This window comes from Cervus canadensis, chromosome 31 (genome assembly GCF_019320065.1).
Source record: "Cervus canadensis isolate Bull #8, Minnesota chromosome 31, ASM1932006v1, whole genome shotgun sequence".
Lineage (NCBI taxonomy): Eukaryota > Metazoa > Chordata > Mammalia > Artiodactyla > Cervidae > Cervus > Cervus canadensis.
In genome coordinates, this window is record NC_057416.1 from 20876820 (window position 1) to 20893201 (window position 16382).

At 37.3% G+C, this 16382-nt stretch overlaps 1 protein-coding gene across 1 annotated transcript in view; it reads left to right on the forward strand.

Moving 5' to 3' along the window:
- Window positions 1-16382, forward strand: part of SGCZ (sarcoglycan zeta) — a 1068194-nt gene that overhangs the window by 678923 nt on the left and 372889 nt on the right. The window contains exon 2 of the mRNA XM_043454521.1: window positions 9441-9635. Within this exon, the coding sequence (XP_043310456.1) occupies window positions 9441-9635 (195 nt within the window). The remainder of the gene's footprint in view (window positions 1-9440; window positions 9636-16382) is intronic.

A 16382-nucleotide genomic window follows, 5' to 3' on the forward strand; every position in this document is an offset into this window, starting at 1 on the left:
TGTGTGTAGTATTATAAAAGTGTTACATTAATAATATTATAAAGTATTGTATTAGTAGTATTAAAAAGTGTGGTATTCTAAAAACAATTAAATCAATTATATGACTTGAAATATAAAATTAGGTTCTCTATACAACTTTATCATCAGATTGACAACTTAGTGATATAATCTAGACTGGAGAAAATAGGTTCTGAATACTTGGACTTGAACTAACTTTCTACTTTCCTCAAGCTTTTGGGTAAAGTCTTAGGGTAACTTTTCTCTTCTTGATAAAACTCAAATTTTAAAAAGTGTTGATTTACAATCCACTTTCATGCTTCTCAGTTCTTACTGCCATTTTCAAGTTGTTCAAACCCTCTCGATATTAGGGTCATGAGGATATAAACATATGACAGGGTCACTTGATCATCCTTTCAGACAATATTTCTTCCATAAAACAGAGCATTTCATTTATAGCTTTTATTTTTACCCTTAATTTAGTCAATCACAATTTCAAACATTTATCTCAAGCATTGTAATCTCCCTCAGCCTCTTCTCTTCTTTCTCTCTTCTCATTAATATTAAGACATGTCAAATAATTTTTAGCTTTTCCTGTATATTCAGAGAGATGCCATATCTAATTATATTCAAAAATGCCCTCGTTTCTTCACTCCCAATTTTAGAAAGTAAATAATAAAACCTTCCTGAAAGTGAGGAAAGACTATGGGGATGGAAAGGAGAAGATGGTACGTATACCTCTACGCTGAAATCCAAGTAAAGCAAGTTTGTGGTGACAGAGCCTCAGATTAAGTAGGCTGTGGAAGAGGGAATCTCAGAGCAAACTTCAACCACAGCACAGCTGATTTCAGATTTCTGCACACCAATGTGAGTCAGAATACTAGTACATAACTAAGACGAAGAATTATTCTTGTTGAATTATGATCGTTATAACCTGTCTATGTTTCCCCTCCCACACACACCCTTTATGGATCACAGTCTTGTCTTATTGTGAAAAAGATGTTTGCCTAACTCAATCAAGCTATGAGCCATGCCATGCAGGGCCACCCAAAACAGACAGACCACAGTGAAGAGTTCCAACAGAACATGGTCTACTGGAGAAGAGAATGGCAACTCACTAGGTATTATTGCATAGAGAACCCCATGGACAGTATGAAAACGCAAAAAGCTATGACAATGGAATATGAGCCCCCCTGGTCAGAAGCTATCCAGTATGTACTGAGCAAGAGTGAAGGGCAATTACTAATAGCTCAAGAAAGAATGTAAGTCTCTGATGTGACTGGGTCAAAGCAGAGCCAATGCTCAGTTGTGGCTGTGTCTGGTGGTGAAGGTAAAGTTTGATGCTGGAAAGAGTAATATTGCATAGGAACCTGGAATGTTAGGTCCATGAATCAAGGTAAACTGGACATGGTCAAGCAGGAGATGGCAAGATTGAATATAGATATCTTAGGAATAAGTGAACTAAAATGGATGAGAATGGGCAAATTTAATTCAGACGACTGTCATATCTAGTACTGTGGGCAAGAATCCCTTAGAAGAAATGGAGTTGCCCTCATAGTCAACAAAAGAGTCTGAAATAGAGTACCTGGGTACAGTCTCAAAACTGAGATGCCTTGATTCCTTTCCAAGGTAAACCATTCAACATCACGGTAATCCAAGTCTATGCACCACTAACTGATACTAAAGAAGCTGACAAGTTTTATGAAGACCTATGACGCCATCTAGAACTATCACCAAAAAAGATACCCTTTTCATCATAAGGGACTGGAATGCAAAAGTAGAAGTCAAGGGATATTTGGAGCAATAGGAAGGTGTGGCCTTGGCGTACAGAATGAAACAGGGCAAAGGCTAACAGAGTTTTGTCAAGAAAACACACTGGTCATAGAAAACAATCTCTTCCAACAACACAAGAGATGACTCTACACATGGACAACACCAAGTGGTCAATATGGAAATCCGACTGACTCTGTCCTTAGTAGCCAAAGATGGAGAAGCCCTATACAATCAACAGAAAAAGACCTGGAGCTGACTGTGGTTTCAGTCATGAGCTCCTTCTGCAAAATTCAGGCTTAAATTGAAGAAAGTAGGGAAAAGCGCTAGGCCATTCAGGTATGCCCTAAATCAAAGCCCTTATGGATATACACTGGAGGTGATGAATAAATTTAAGGGATTACATCTGGTAGACAGAGTGCCTGAAGAACTAAAGACAGAGATTGGTAACACTATACAGGAGGCAGTGACCAAAACCATCCCAAAGAAACAGAAATGCAAGAAGGCCAAGTGGTTGTCTAAAGAGGCTTTACAAATAGCTGAGGAAAGAAGAAAAGTGAAAGGCAAGAGAGAAAGGGAAATAAATACCCAACTGAATGCAGAGTTCCAGGGAATAGCAGAGATACAAAGACTTTCTTAAATGAACAATACAGAGACAGAGGAAAACAATAGAATGGAAAGAATTGAGATCTCATCAAGAAAATTGGAGATATCACGGGAATATTTCTTGCAAGGATGGGCACAGTAAGGACAGCAACTGTAAGGACCTAACAGAAGCGGAAGAGATTAAGAAGAGGTGGCAAGAGTACACAAAAGAACTATACAAAAAAGGTCTAATGACTTGGATAACCCAGACGGTGTGGTCATTCACCAAGAGCCAGACATCCTGGAGTGTCAAGTCAAGTAGACCTTAGGAAGCATTACTACAAATAAAGCTAGCGGGTGTGGTGGAATTCTAGCTGAGCTATTTAAGATCCTTAAAGATGCTGTTGTTAAAGTGCTGCACTCAATACATCAGCAAATTTGGAAAACTCAGCAGTGGCCACAGAACTGGAAAATGTTAGTTTTCATTGCAGTCTCAAAGAAGGGCAATGCCAAAAAGAATGTTCAAACTACCTTACAATTACACTCATTTCACATGCTAGTAAGGTTTTGCCCTAAAACCTTCAAGCTAGGCTTCAGCAGTGTGTGCAAACCAAGAACTTCCAGATGTACAAGGTGAGTTTCAAAGAGGCAGAGGAACCAGAGATCAAATTGCCAACTTTCACTGGATCATGGAGAAAGCAATAGAGTTCCAGAAAAACATCTATTTCTACTTCATTGACTGTGCTTAAGTCCTTGACTATGTGGATCACAACAAACTGTGGGAAATTATATAAGAGATGGGAGTCCCAGACCACCTTATCTGTCTCCTTGGAAACCTGTATGCAGATCAAGAAGCAACATTTAGAACTGAACATGGAAAAACTGCTTCAAAATTGGGAAAAGAGAGTGACAAGGTTGTATATTGTCACTCTGCTTATTTAATTATATGCAGAGTACATCTCTGCATAGAAATGCTGGGCTGGAATCAAGATTGCTGGGAGATATATCACAACCTCAGATATGCAGATATCTAGAATGGTATCAATTCTAGATGGCAGAAAGTAAAGACAAACTAAAGAGCCTCTTAATGAGGGTGAAAGAGGAGAGTGAAAAAGTTGGCTTGAAACCCAACATAAAAAAAAACTAAGATCATGGTATCCAGTCCCATCACTTCATGGCACATAGAAGGGAAAAAGTGAAAGCAGTGACGGTTTTTCTTTTCTTGGGCTCCAAAATCACTAAGGACAGTGACTGAAGCCATGAAATTAAGAGACTTGCAAAGCAGTCATATACAGATGTGAGAGTTGGACCGTAGAGAAAACTGACAAGTTTTCTTGAAGTTTTTCTTCAAAGAATTGAAGCTCTCAAACTGTGGTGATGGAGAAAACTTGACAGTCCCTTGGACAGCAAGAGTATCAAACCAGTCAGTCTTAAAGGAAATCAACCCTGAATATTCATTGGAAAGACTGATGTTAAAGCTGAAGCTCCAATACTTTGACTATCTGATGTGAGGAACTGACTCATTGGAAAAGACTGTAATGCTGGGAAAGATTAAGGGCAAGAAGAGAAAGGACTGACAGAGGATGAGATGTTTGGATGGTATCATCAACTCGATGGACATGAGTTTGAGCAAACTCTGAGAGATAGTGAAGGACAGGAAAGCCTGGCATGCTTCTGTGAGTGGGGTCACAGAGTCAGACATGACTTAGCAACTAAACAACAACAACTGTATTCCCACCTTGTTGCCCCCAGTTGCCTGAAAGTGAAAATGAAAGTCAATCAGTTGTGTCCAACTATTTTCGACCCCATGGACTATATGGTCCATGGAATTTTCCAGGCCAAAATACTGGAGTGGGTAGCCTTTCCCTTCTCCAGAGGATCTTCCCAACCCAGGGATGGAACCCAGGTCTCCCGCATTGCAGGTGGATTCTTTACCAGCTGAGCCACAAGGGAAGCCCAAGAATACTGAATTGGGTAGCCTATTCTTCTCCAGTGGATCTTCCCGACCCAGGAATTGAACCAGGGTCTCCTGCATTGCAGGCAGATTCTTTACCAACTGAACTATCAGGGAAGCCTTTTGCCTGGCTGATCTTTTGTCATTGATACTAGTTCCTTGGCCACAACATCTCTGAGAACACACAACTCAACTCTGTATCCCAGGTTTGTCACCTCGACTATTGTTCCCAATTTAAGTACCCTCACTGCTTTTCCATTTTCTCTCTTATATCCTTCAGATGCTTCCCTGCTGGCTCAGATGGTAAAGCATCTGCCTGCAATGCAGGAGACCCAGGTTCACCCCCTGGGTTTTGAAGATCCCCTGGAGAAGGAAATGGCAACCCACTCCAGTACTTTTGCCTAGAAAATCCCATGGATGGAGGAGCCTGGTAGGCTACAGTCCATGGGGTAGTAAAGAGTCGGACATGACTGAGCAACTTCACATCCTTCAAATAAACTCTTTCTGGTCCCTGATTTAATACTCTGACACCAGACTTCATATTCTCATCTGAAATCCCATTCTTTTGTTCTTCTCTACTCCTCAAAAAATGTCCATACTCTTTCCACTTCTTCAGTTTTTAAAAATTTTCTATTTAGCCCATTCTAGGTAGGGCTTCAAATAGATCATCAAAGATCTTTTGAAATTTTCTTCATAGAAGATATCCATCATTTTAATTTCATCTTATCTGTTGCATCCTTTGTGAGGCATTCTCCTTCTACTACTTTTAAAGTAGTTCCTCTCCTGTCCATTATAACACCATGCATATTATCTTCATAGCGTCTGTCACTATCTAATATTTTATTACTTGTATAATGAATCCATTATACTGTTGTATTTTTCATCTTCAGAGAACATTACTATTTGATGTGGTATTTTATATATTTATATGTTATTTTATTGTATTTTCCCTAACTATCTGAAATTCATGGGTGCTGCAAACTTGAACTCTACCTGCACATATTTGTCACTAAAAAAATATTTTATCAAATAAAGGCCCACTTCTGCCTAGAGTATCAAATTCTGTGCCCTGGTCTGAGTATATACAAAACAACTAAATAATGACATCATGTAGATTAGACTATTTATAACATTCCCTTGGACTTAGTATTTTGGACTGTTGTCCCCTTCTGTGAGGCAGGGGAATAATAGCCAATGGACTCTGATACTCTAATTTCTCTCCCATTCAATCCAGCTTAAGTAGATTTTACCAGAATTCTCCAGAAGTGGGTTATTAGTGATGAACTATGTTTAAGTCATTAGTGATTAATGATTAATTCATTCTATTCTAGTCTTTATACATTAAGTTATTAAAAATACTAAACAAAATAACCCTTTCTGAAAACCATATTTTCCATGCCTTTGGAGAAAAAAGCATGGAATTGAAAAATTCACAAGGTCTAGTTCTATTGCAGAGAAGGAAATGAACCCACTCCAGTATTCTTGCCTAGAGAATCCCATGGACAGAGGAGCCTGGTGGGCTGCTGTCCATGGGGTCGCAGAGTCGGACACGGCTGAAGCGCCTTAGCAGCAGAAGCAGCTAATTCTATTGGCCCATGCGTCTTTCATCTAACCTCATAACATCTTGCTGGAAATTGTACTCATGTTTTGAAAACATATTTCTTTGTGAAAGCAAGTGCAAAGTCCATGTCATCCCTCCCCTGACCTGAGCTTTCCTGGTGTCTCAGATGGTAAAGAATCTGCCAGCAATGCAGGAGACCCAGGTTCGATCCCTGGGTTAGGAAGCTTCCCTGGAGAAGGGAATGGCAACCCACTCCAGTATTCTTACCTGGAGAATCCCTGTAGACAGAGGACCCTGGCGGGCTACAGTCCATGGGGTTGCAAGAGTCAGACACAACTGAGCGACTAACACTTTTACTTTCTTTCCCCTGAATTAAAGGAAAGTGAAAGTCGCTCAGTCGAGTTGGACTCTTTGCAACCCCATGGCCTATACAGTCCATGGAATTCTCCAGGCCAGAATACTGGAGTGGGTAACCTTGCCCTTCTCCAGGGGATCTTCCCAACCCAGGGGTTGAACCCAGGTTTCCTACATTGCAGGAGGATTCTTTACCATCTGAGCCACAAGGGTAGCCCTGAATTAAAGGCGACAAAAGTAAATGCATTTATCTTAATGTGAACACTGGTAAACATCTGAATCCAAGAAGGCTGAAGACTTCCTTGACATTAACCAAGACTTGGTTATTTGATTCTAATGAATGCTATTAGACATAAAATCTGGTATGAAATAAATTGCAAAACTGTGATACTTTCTTAAGTAAAGCTAGAATTTCTTGAATTGATAAAAGTTTTAATTAACACATTTTTCATTTTCTTGACAACCTTTACTTTTGGCCTTTTGTATGCTATTTGCTTTTTCAAATTGTTAGAGACTTCTGATATATTTACTGAATTTCTGTTGTTTTGCCAAAAAATCAATTTTGTTACTGAAGGACTGTTTTCTTTGTAGTGTGTATTTGTTCTTTTTCAGAGACTTGTTAAGTTCTCATTTCTTTTCTAAGGAATGGTATTCTCACCTTCATGTCTAAGTGGAATTTGTAGGAATAGAATATTCTAAAAAGGCAGTCTGCTGCATTGTGAGATTAGAGGCAGTGGTTGGTCTGGATAGTCATATCATTTTACTGTGACTTCAGAGACCAGCTTCACGGGGGATGGTCTCTTCCTTGTCAGCTGGACACGATCAGGCTTCCGGACTCTTCTGCTCCCCTCTCATGTCCATACTCCCTCTTTTCAGGAACAAGCCTCTTCCCTGTTCTTCCCTTTAACTGTGGCAGCCCCTAGTGTTCCCTTTATCCTCTTCCTATTAATAAGTTTTCTACTTCGTAATCATAACCATTATCAGAACTATAAAAGCTCCACCAAAGTCTTTAGACAAAGTGAATTCCTGTGGTATTATGCTGTCATCTGTTATGTCACTTTGTGTTTCATAGCATTTCGTAAGTTAGACATCACCCCTCCAACTGGAATTAGGGACTAAAGCTTTTTGGTGAAAGTGAAAGTGAAGTCGCTCAGTCATGTTAGAATCTTTGCAACCCCTCGGACTGTAGCTTACCCGGCTCCCCTGTCCATGGGATTTTCCAGGCAAGAATACTGGAGTGGGTTGCCATTTCCTTCTCCAGGAGATCTTCCCGACCCAGGGATTGAACCCAGGTCTCCCACATTGTAGGCAGACACTTTACTGTCTGAGCTACTTTCAAGGAAACGTTAAAGATTAACTCAAATAATAATAATGACAATTTAAAAGGTAATTTTTTATATTATGAAAGAGTTTGTTCTTAATCATCTAGTCATAGTAGTTCTTCTAGTACATTTAAAATTATAATTTAACATAAGAAGCCATTTTTATTATGTTACTTAGGGGTGGAACAGTGGTAAAGAATCTGCCTGCAATGCAGAAGACCTGGGTTTGATCCCTGGGTCGGGAAAATCCCCTGGAGGAGGAGATGGCAACCCACTCCAGTGTTCTTGCCTGGAGGATCCCATGGACAGAGGAGCCTGGCGGGCTACAGTCCACGGGGTCACAGAGAGTCAGACATGACTGAGCGATTTAGCAGCAGCAGCCTAACATATGTCATTCATAAAAAATGGGAAAGATAATACTTAACAGTGCATTAGTGCAATTGAAATTATAGTTCTAAAATAAAAAGAAAATGGGAAAAAGCCATATAACTGGGGGTTTTTGCATTTCTCAATATATAGTTCAACGTTTTATTTAGTATAGGATATCAATAAATATCATAAATTAATAATATCACATTATATATTGGGACTGAACTAATAATTTTGATTCTTTATTAATGTGGTTTTTAATTGTTGTGTGATTTATTCAGCAGTATTTCTGTCGATGTAGTCATTATTTATTGCATGCACAAGAAATCTGAGAAAACCCTAAAAAGAAAAAAAAAAGCTGAACTATTGTCCTGTAGAAAATCATATTTTATAAAAATTAAAGTTTCCAACCTCCATGTGATGAATACATTATTATGAAAATTGTATATCCAGTACATATGCATTAACATTTCTTATCCATTTCTTTAGGTGTATCAGACGGTAAATAATGTATTTCCTCTCTGAAAGAATTCATTTAACACCTAAATTTGTATACCACCAAAGAATATCATATCCCATTTTCTAAAACTTACTTCTCCTGATCAACATGTTATGTTACCAGATAGTAAATATGTGATTTGTTCTTTCAGAGATCAATTTTATACTGATAACTCATCAAAATGCAACCAAAATAAATAATCAACAAAGTTCTAAAAATATGTTTTAATTAAATAGTTGCTTTCCAAATGGCATTATTGGTAAAGAATCTGCCTGCCAATGCAGGAGACATAAGTGAGATGGATTTGATCTTCCCTGGGAAGATCCCCTGGAGCAGGAAATGGCATCCCACTCCAATATTCTTGCGTGGAGAATCCCATGGACAGAGGAGCCTGGTGGGCTACAGTCCATAGGTTCACAAAGAGTCAGACACAACTGAGCATCTGAGCACTGAGCACATCTATATAATTCTAAATAAAAGTGATTTTCTCTCCGTAGGTTTTTCAAAACACACTGACTTTTTATTAAAGCATATACACTGAGCTAATTATATCCTTTGTTTTTAGATAAAGTCCCCAGAATGCATTGTGATACAGTTGGCCTCCATCTACTCCAAAAATGGTGAAACTTATTCCAAGAGTAGCATGGCTGATCATAAAGTTTCTGGGTTTTAGACAAATGGAAATAGAGCTGAGAATCTTCACAGACTCCTGAGAGAAAAGCTAGTGTTAAGATTAGGCAAACCCCACTGAAAATGCTGTATCTTAGAGCTATAGTATCTAAGAATGTTAAAAATCTTAGAATGTTGTATTTTCGAGACACAACAGGTAGTTAAATAACTGCAAAAATCAAAACTGATAATAAGAATTTGAAGGGTTTGCAACCTTGTAATGTTAATTAAACAAATTAATTAATTTTCATTACTCATCTTAATGAGGACCCACTGCCCGTTGTTCTTAGATATCTTGTGCTTTTGATTAAAATAGTCATTGACTTTATCTTTGAATGCTTCTTTTGTTTTTTTTCTCAGATGACACGAGAACAATACATACTAGCGACACAACAGAATAACCTGCCAAGGGTTGAGAATGCACAGCTTTACCCAGTGGGAATTTATGGATGGCGAAAGAGGTGCTTATACTTCTTTGTCCTTCTGCTGTTGGTTACCATGATAGTTAACTTAGCCATGACAATTTGGATTTTGAAAGTGATGAACTTCACTGTGGTAAGTACCACCATGATTTAATAACTATTGCTTTGGTTCAAGGAAGATACAGCTTCATTATTTTTTAATTGAAAGTTATTCATCTTAATCTTTACAAGTCTGTCTTGGAATTTTGAAGACTGTCATGTGATATTTTATGACTGCATTCAATATGTAATTATAATACACATATATTACTACCTGCCACTTGAGTGTGGAGGGTGTAGAGCATGAGACAGCATAGTATATTGATTTATTAGGACACTAGAAAACTTTTAATTGATCAGCATGAATTGCTTGCTAAACCTGGGAATCTAAGAAATGAGTCTGTTTTTAAAAACAATATTTCACATTAAAACTAATATTGTAAATCATATATAAATTATATATAATCATATATATATAAATACTTTATATGCCACTCTATATTTGCTTTTTAGATAATATACTGTATGGTCAAATCTAAACCTTGGAATTTTCCTGGGCTGCATGGGAATGTTACCTTATCAGAGAGCATGGTTTCTTATTTTATCAGATACCATCTTTTATGGTAAATAAAAGATAAACTAGGAATTAAGTTGCTATCTTATGAAAATTAATTAATAATTAGCAAAACCATTGTATAATCCATAGATGAATTTTGCCTGAGTCTTGACTGTGAACAGTAAACCTCTGTTCCACAGATAAGACAAAATTAGCTGTCTTCACAAAGTCTAGTTTAGCCCATTTCATACTCTGCCTTTAAACCATTCTGCCTGTGCTTAGAGACTTCAGATATCTTCACATCCAAGCAGGTATCTTTCTTTGCTGACCAAATTGCTATTATTCTTTAGAACTCTGCATCCTCAGAGGTGCATGTAAAGCTGCCTATTTAACTTCACTGATCTTCCTATGTGGGGCTGCCTTAAAAAAAAACAAAAAAACTCTGCAGTGTATTGATTTAGCAAGAGTAGTTTCTTTCTGACTTCACTAATAGCTAATTTTAACTAGAAATAGAATCTCAAAAGAGAAGATGAGTTCAGCATCTGTCCACAGTGTAGGGCACCGCAGCCGTGTGCAGTCGGAGCCTGGGGGGCAGGTGGCCTAAGCTTCCAAAGGGGAAACAGTAAAACTGTGCAAATCATGATAAAACAGCATATGCTCACGAAGAAAAAAGAGCTGAGCAAAGGTTTCCATTGTTTCCAATACAGTGCACATTTTGAAAGGTGTGCCTCCAAGAAAAGAAATGAAAGACAATGAGGTGGGCAGGATTCAATGGTTTTTAGGATTGGAGAAAATAACTGCTTCTTAGACATGGATGCAAGTTCAGTGTTGCTGATCAAGGCCTGTGAGCCTGTGGGTGGCTAGAAGTGGAGTTGGAGGCTGCTGGCAGAATGACAGCTTTATGAGGCTCTGGTAACACATTTGAACCATTATTTTGCCTCAAGAGCTGGCTCATCCCCATACCCACCCCCTCCTCCGGGAAAAGAAAAAAAGAAAAACACCTTGTGAGTATTTGACACTCACTAGTTCTACCTGTAGTCTTTGTTCTTCTGAGCTCCTCTCCTATGTTTACTTACTCATGTCTGGGCTTCATTTACAATTCATATATCACACAGTAGGGACAGTGTATACACCCCTGCAGACTTTTTTATGCTCTCTTTTTTTAGTTTACTTTTTTATTGAAGGATGATTGATTTACAGTATTTTATTGTTTTCTGTCAAACCTCAACATGAATCAACCATAGGTATCCATATATCTCCTCCCTTTGGAAACTCCCTCCCATCTCCCGCCCCATCCCACCCCTCTAGATTGACACAGAGTCCTTGTTTGAGTTTCCTGGGCCTTACAGCAAATTCCCCGTTGGCTTTCTGTTTTACATATGGTAACGTAAGTTTCCATGTTACTCTTTCCATACATCTCACCCTCTCCTCCCAGTTGCAGATGGCAACTTCTTCTACATCATTTTTCTTAAAAAACTGCTTTTTTCTTAAAGAGAGGAAGAGTAGAATTTTCTCCAAGTCTTACAGTTTTAAGCCTTCTTTTCCTCCATTAAAAGACATCTTTTAAAAGTTCATGAAAAATAGGATCAACTTTCTCACCTTAGGGAGTCTTGATTCTATGCAGTGACCAGGCTACAGGAATTCTGAGATGTACATTTCTGAAGCATGTTTAAATTAATTAAGGAAACAGACTTAAATGCATAATTACATGGCTTCATGCCTCAGCCTCCCAATACCTTGCCACATGCTGAGGCCAAGGCTGGTAAGCCATTCAGGGAAAATAATTGAAACAGTCATCTCTGTCCTCAGGATCCACACAGGCTGTCTCTGTTACCTATGGAGCTATTTAATTTGAACCCCAGCTGGCCAAAATGTAAATGTCAACATATTCCTTGGGATAATGAAAAAGAGTTTATTTCTGTAGGAATCTTGGCTTTTATTTTATTTTAGACATATCTTTAGACATAAGACAAGACATATCTTGTTTCTTAAATCACGTTTTATTTTTTATAATTAAAATAGAAGGCTATCCTTCCTTTAGCTATGTAAGCTATTTATGTATATCTGAAATAAATGGAAATATAAGGTTGTAATTATTGTATCAAGATAATTTCTGTAAAGTAACATACTCTATCCATGCAGTGACTCATTATAATGGTTTAGAAAAAATCCAAATTACTAAAGTAATTGCAGATTTTAGCAGTCCTGAATACTATACATTAGATTAAGTTATATGTACTTGAAAAGTGAAATAATTTGTAATCATCTTACATTAGAGCAGTAAAAAAAAATCAATTTACTGTTTTCACTAGTACATTAGGACTATATCTATTTCTAGCATGAATACCGAAAACCACTTGCCTTACTATAGTAAGAAGTAGTAAATGGTGTGTAAGTTGTTTGGGGAGTGTTATTGATCTGCACGAAATGTATTTCACTTTCATTATAACTGTTGCCATCCAATACATGAAAATATGTGGCTGTTAACATCTTTTATTTGAGCAAACTGGGCATGCTATTGCTATCAAAATATTGTGTTTTCAGCACAGCAAGTATAGCTGCCAACCTGTTTTATGATGTGTCTTGGAGTCCATCATTATGGCCAGTATTACACATGATCTCTATGGTTGATATGACCTTATTCTGTTTCTCATTTTGTGGAAAATAATATCACTTTGCTATTGAGATACCCAGTTGCAGAGAATCAAGACAAAGGAAATGACTTTATACTACAGGGTGAAAAACTGAAGAGATATAAACAATAATTTCCTGGCTATGAGAGTTGATAAGTGTAGGCATGAGTTGAAGGGAGAGATTTTGAAACATCATTCTCTCAAGATCAGTATAACCCAATTATACGCTTTTGTTGTTGCTGTTTGGTTGTTTTTTTTTTTCTTTGTGATTCAATATAATGGACTAATCAAGCAGACCTATCAAACCAGGCATTCTGCCCAGGCAATATTCTTTTCTTGGTTCAAGTGTTCACAGTAAGTGAATTAGCTCTATATTTGAAAATTGAAAATGAATATAATAATGAAGTATTCTTTTTAGTCACAGGAGTACTGAGTAAAAGTTGGTGGCATCCAACTGCAACTTAATTTGATTAGACACGTTAACTAGCCAGCAAAAGAAAGCATGGAAATGTAAGTGCCATTTATGGAGTGGAGATGAAGAGGAAAGTCATGAATGTTGTGACTGACAATTTAAGAGTACCCAGATGTGGAGAATAATTGAAACAATCAGTTAATTGAATAAAGTAGAATAAAATTCTTAGGGACTTGTATGATGAGTGGGATGAATGTTGGATGAAAGAAAATCCCAGAAAAGGAACTGGGACATTTTTAGTTCAACCACCCATATGTTTCTAGCGTTCTCTCTTACACCATTCCCTCCAATTGGTCACTCAGTATCTGCTTAAACCCTCCTTTGGATGATAAGCAAACCATCCCATTAAAGGACTGGATAGTTTTGTTGTTATTTGATATCTTGATATCTTGTTGCAATCTCCCTGTCTATAACTCCAATCACAGGATCCTAATTCCTTTCTTTGGATCTGACACTAATTTATCAATTAATTTATCAAGACCACAGTATGTTCTGGTACACATATACACATATAAATACACAAATAGACACACACACATATATACAAATACATGTATACATACACACTTACACATATATACACTTATTCATATATAACAGAGAAGGAAATGTCAACCCACTCCAGTATTCTTGCCTGGGAAATCCCATGGACAGAGGAGCCTGATGGCTACTGTCCATGGGGTTGCAGTGAGTCAAACATGACTGAGCATGTAGTCACATATACATATAAACATCAAGGATAGATAGATTCTTGATCATACTGTATTTTAATGGCTAAAAATCCAAATATGTCAGAGACATTAGTTGCCACATACTTTTATCATTTCAAATATTTTCTTTATTATCTATTTAAAAATATATATTTAGAAGATGATCTACCTTTTTACATCTTTCTGTTTATGGCTGTTGGCTGTGGAGTCACTATCTTTTATCATACTTTCTTTTTTTTTAGTGTACTTTTCTATAGCCGATATTGCATACAATGCTATATTTAAATTTCCACTTACTGACTTTTTTAAAGCTAAATTTCTTTGATGTCAATTTTGGGGAAATGTGAAATACTATATTTTTTCTGAATCTTAAGTCCTATGCTCCTTCTAATACTTTAGTAAATGACACAGCACATAACCCCATCTCAACCTTGTGACTATTTATTCATATTTTATCTTCATCATTAACCCAGGGATATTTTATCCATAGCCATTTGCAATCTACCTAAGATGGCTAAAGGATGTTGCAACATGCTGTCATTCGTTAGTGTGTCCTTCCAAAAACTTGCTACTCCCACAATTTTCTTCATTTCACTTCCTAATAGAAAGTGAACTTTGGCATGAACTTTTTCATCTCCATGTATCCAGCCAGTTCTTTTATTTATCAAAGTTGTGTCCTCATCCTAAATGCATTTTGTTTCCTACCCAGAACCTATGGATATGGATAGACTTACATGAAGCTTGGGCTTCCCGGGTGGCACTGTTGGTAGAGAATCTACCTGCCAGTGCAGGAGACAGAAGAGACGTGGGTTCCATCCCTGGGCTGGGAAGATCCCCTGGAGGAAGGCATGGCAACCCACTTCAGTGGGTTGCTACAGTCCATAGAGTCGCAAAGCATCAGACATGACTGAAGTGACTTAGCACACATGCACATGTGAAGCTTAAATATGAAAAAGCCACATTTCATTCATTCTTAATTGCTTATTTATCCTCACGTTGGTGTGCTTATTACAAAATGGTTTCTTTTTATATGACCTTGTTTATTATCTGTTACCCTCTCCACAGATGGAATGTAAGTTCCATGAGGTCTAGGGTTTTGATGCTTTTTTCCACTACTGTATTCCCAAGGCAGAGGATGATGCCTTCCAGATGATTAGCCCTTCATGAGTGTTTGTGGGTAAATATCCATCTTTAATGTTACCTGCATTGAAAGGCTACTGGCTCTTCATTTCACTAAGGTTTGTGGCTTTCCATAGGCCCACCTTGACGTGGGAAAGATTGAGATGAAACCACCAGTGACCCCTGTTGCTTAAGGTCTCATAAACACAGGGAATGCTTCATGGTCTATGCAGTGGTTTTTATTTACTTCTACATTGAAAAAATAGTTTTGTGTTCTGAATACCATGTTTAATGATTCCTGGTAGTGCCTGCACTTAAGACCTAACACATTCCAGGAAAGCAGGCCCAAACTTGATTACCTACATCAGTAGTACAGAGAGCTGCCATTATTAACACCTTTATTTATTTAATGTAAAATATATTATTACCCCAAAAATATATACAATATGTATTTAAGGCACAAATGGTATTACTGATAACAATAAGAAATGTTGAAATGAACCCCTGTGCCACATCCCTTAGTTAGAAAAATAAACTTTACCAATATCTCCTAACTCTATCTGTATAGGACCACAAGTTTGTTTTTTTTTTTCTTACTTTATTTAGTTCATGTGAGTGCATGTATGTATGTAAACCTCAAACACTGTATTGTTTTTAGGTCAACAATCTGTAAGGTTTATTCCTGTTAATATTTATTCCTACAATTTATTTATTTACTGCTATAAATTTCATTATTAATATATTTATTTATCAATTTTCCTTCTGAGTTGTTTCCTAAATACTTTTGTAGTTTAATTTGCTGTCACAAACAGTGATGCTAAGAACATTTTTGTATATTGATAAGTAATTGCATGTGTACAAGTGTTTCTCTAGGTTCTAGAGTTTAGAGTGGGTGTCTAGAAATATTTATTTTAATGTCAGATTTTATCCCTAAAGTGATGGGATCAGTTGATACCACTACTGGCAACCTATAAGGGTTTCTTTTGTTCTCCTTTTTAAAAATTTTTAACATCAATTTTGCATTAGGTATAGCCGATTAACAATGTTGTGGTTCTTTTGTTCTCCTTAACTTTAGCAGAGAACTGCCAGCTAAGCTAAACTGCTGCCTCTTAAGCCAGAAATCTGATAGCCAGCTATCTCATGTAGATCTTTTTTATTAGTTGGTTTGTTTATTAATTTAGGTATCCCTTTCTGACAGATTTATCCCTATGTCTGTTTTTAGTCATATATCTTATTTCTGCAGTGTTGTTTTCATTATGTAGTTATGGTTCATCTAAATAGGTACTGTCTCCTCCACTGGTTTTCCCAAAGTCCCATAATATGGGAATCCCTCAAGGAGCAGAATCAGGTA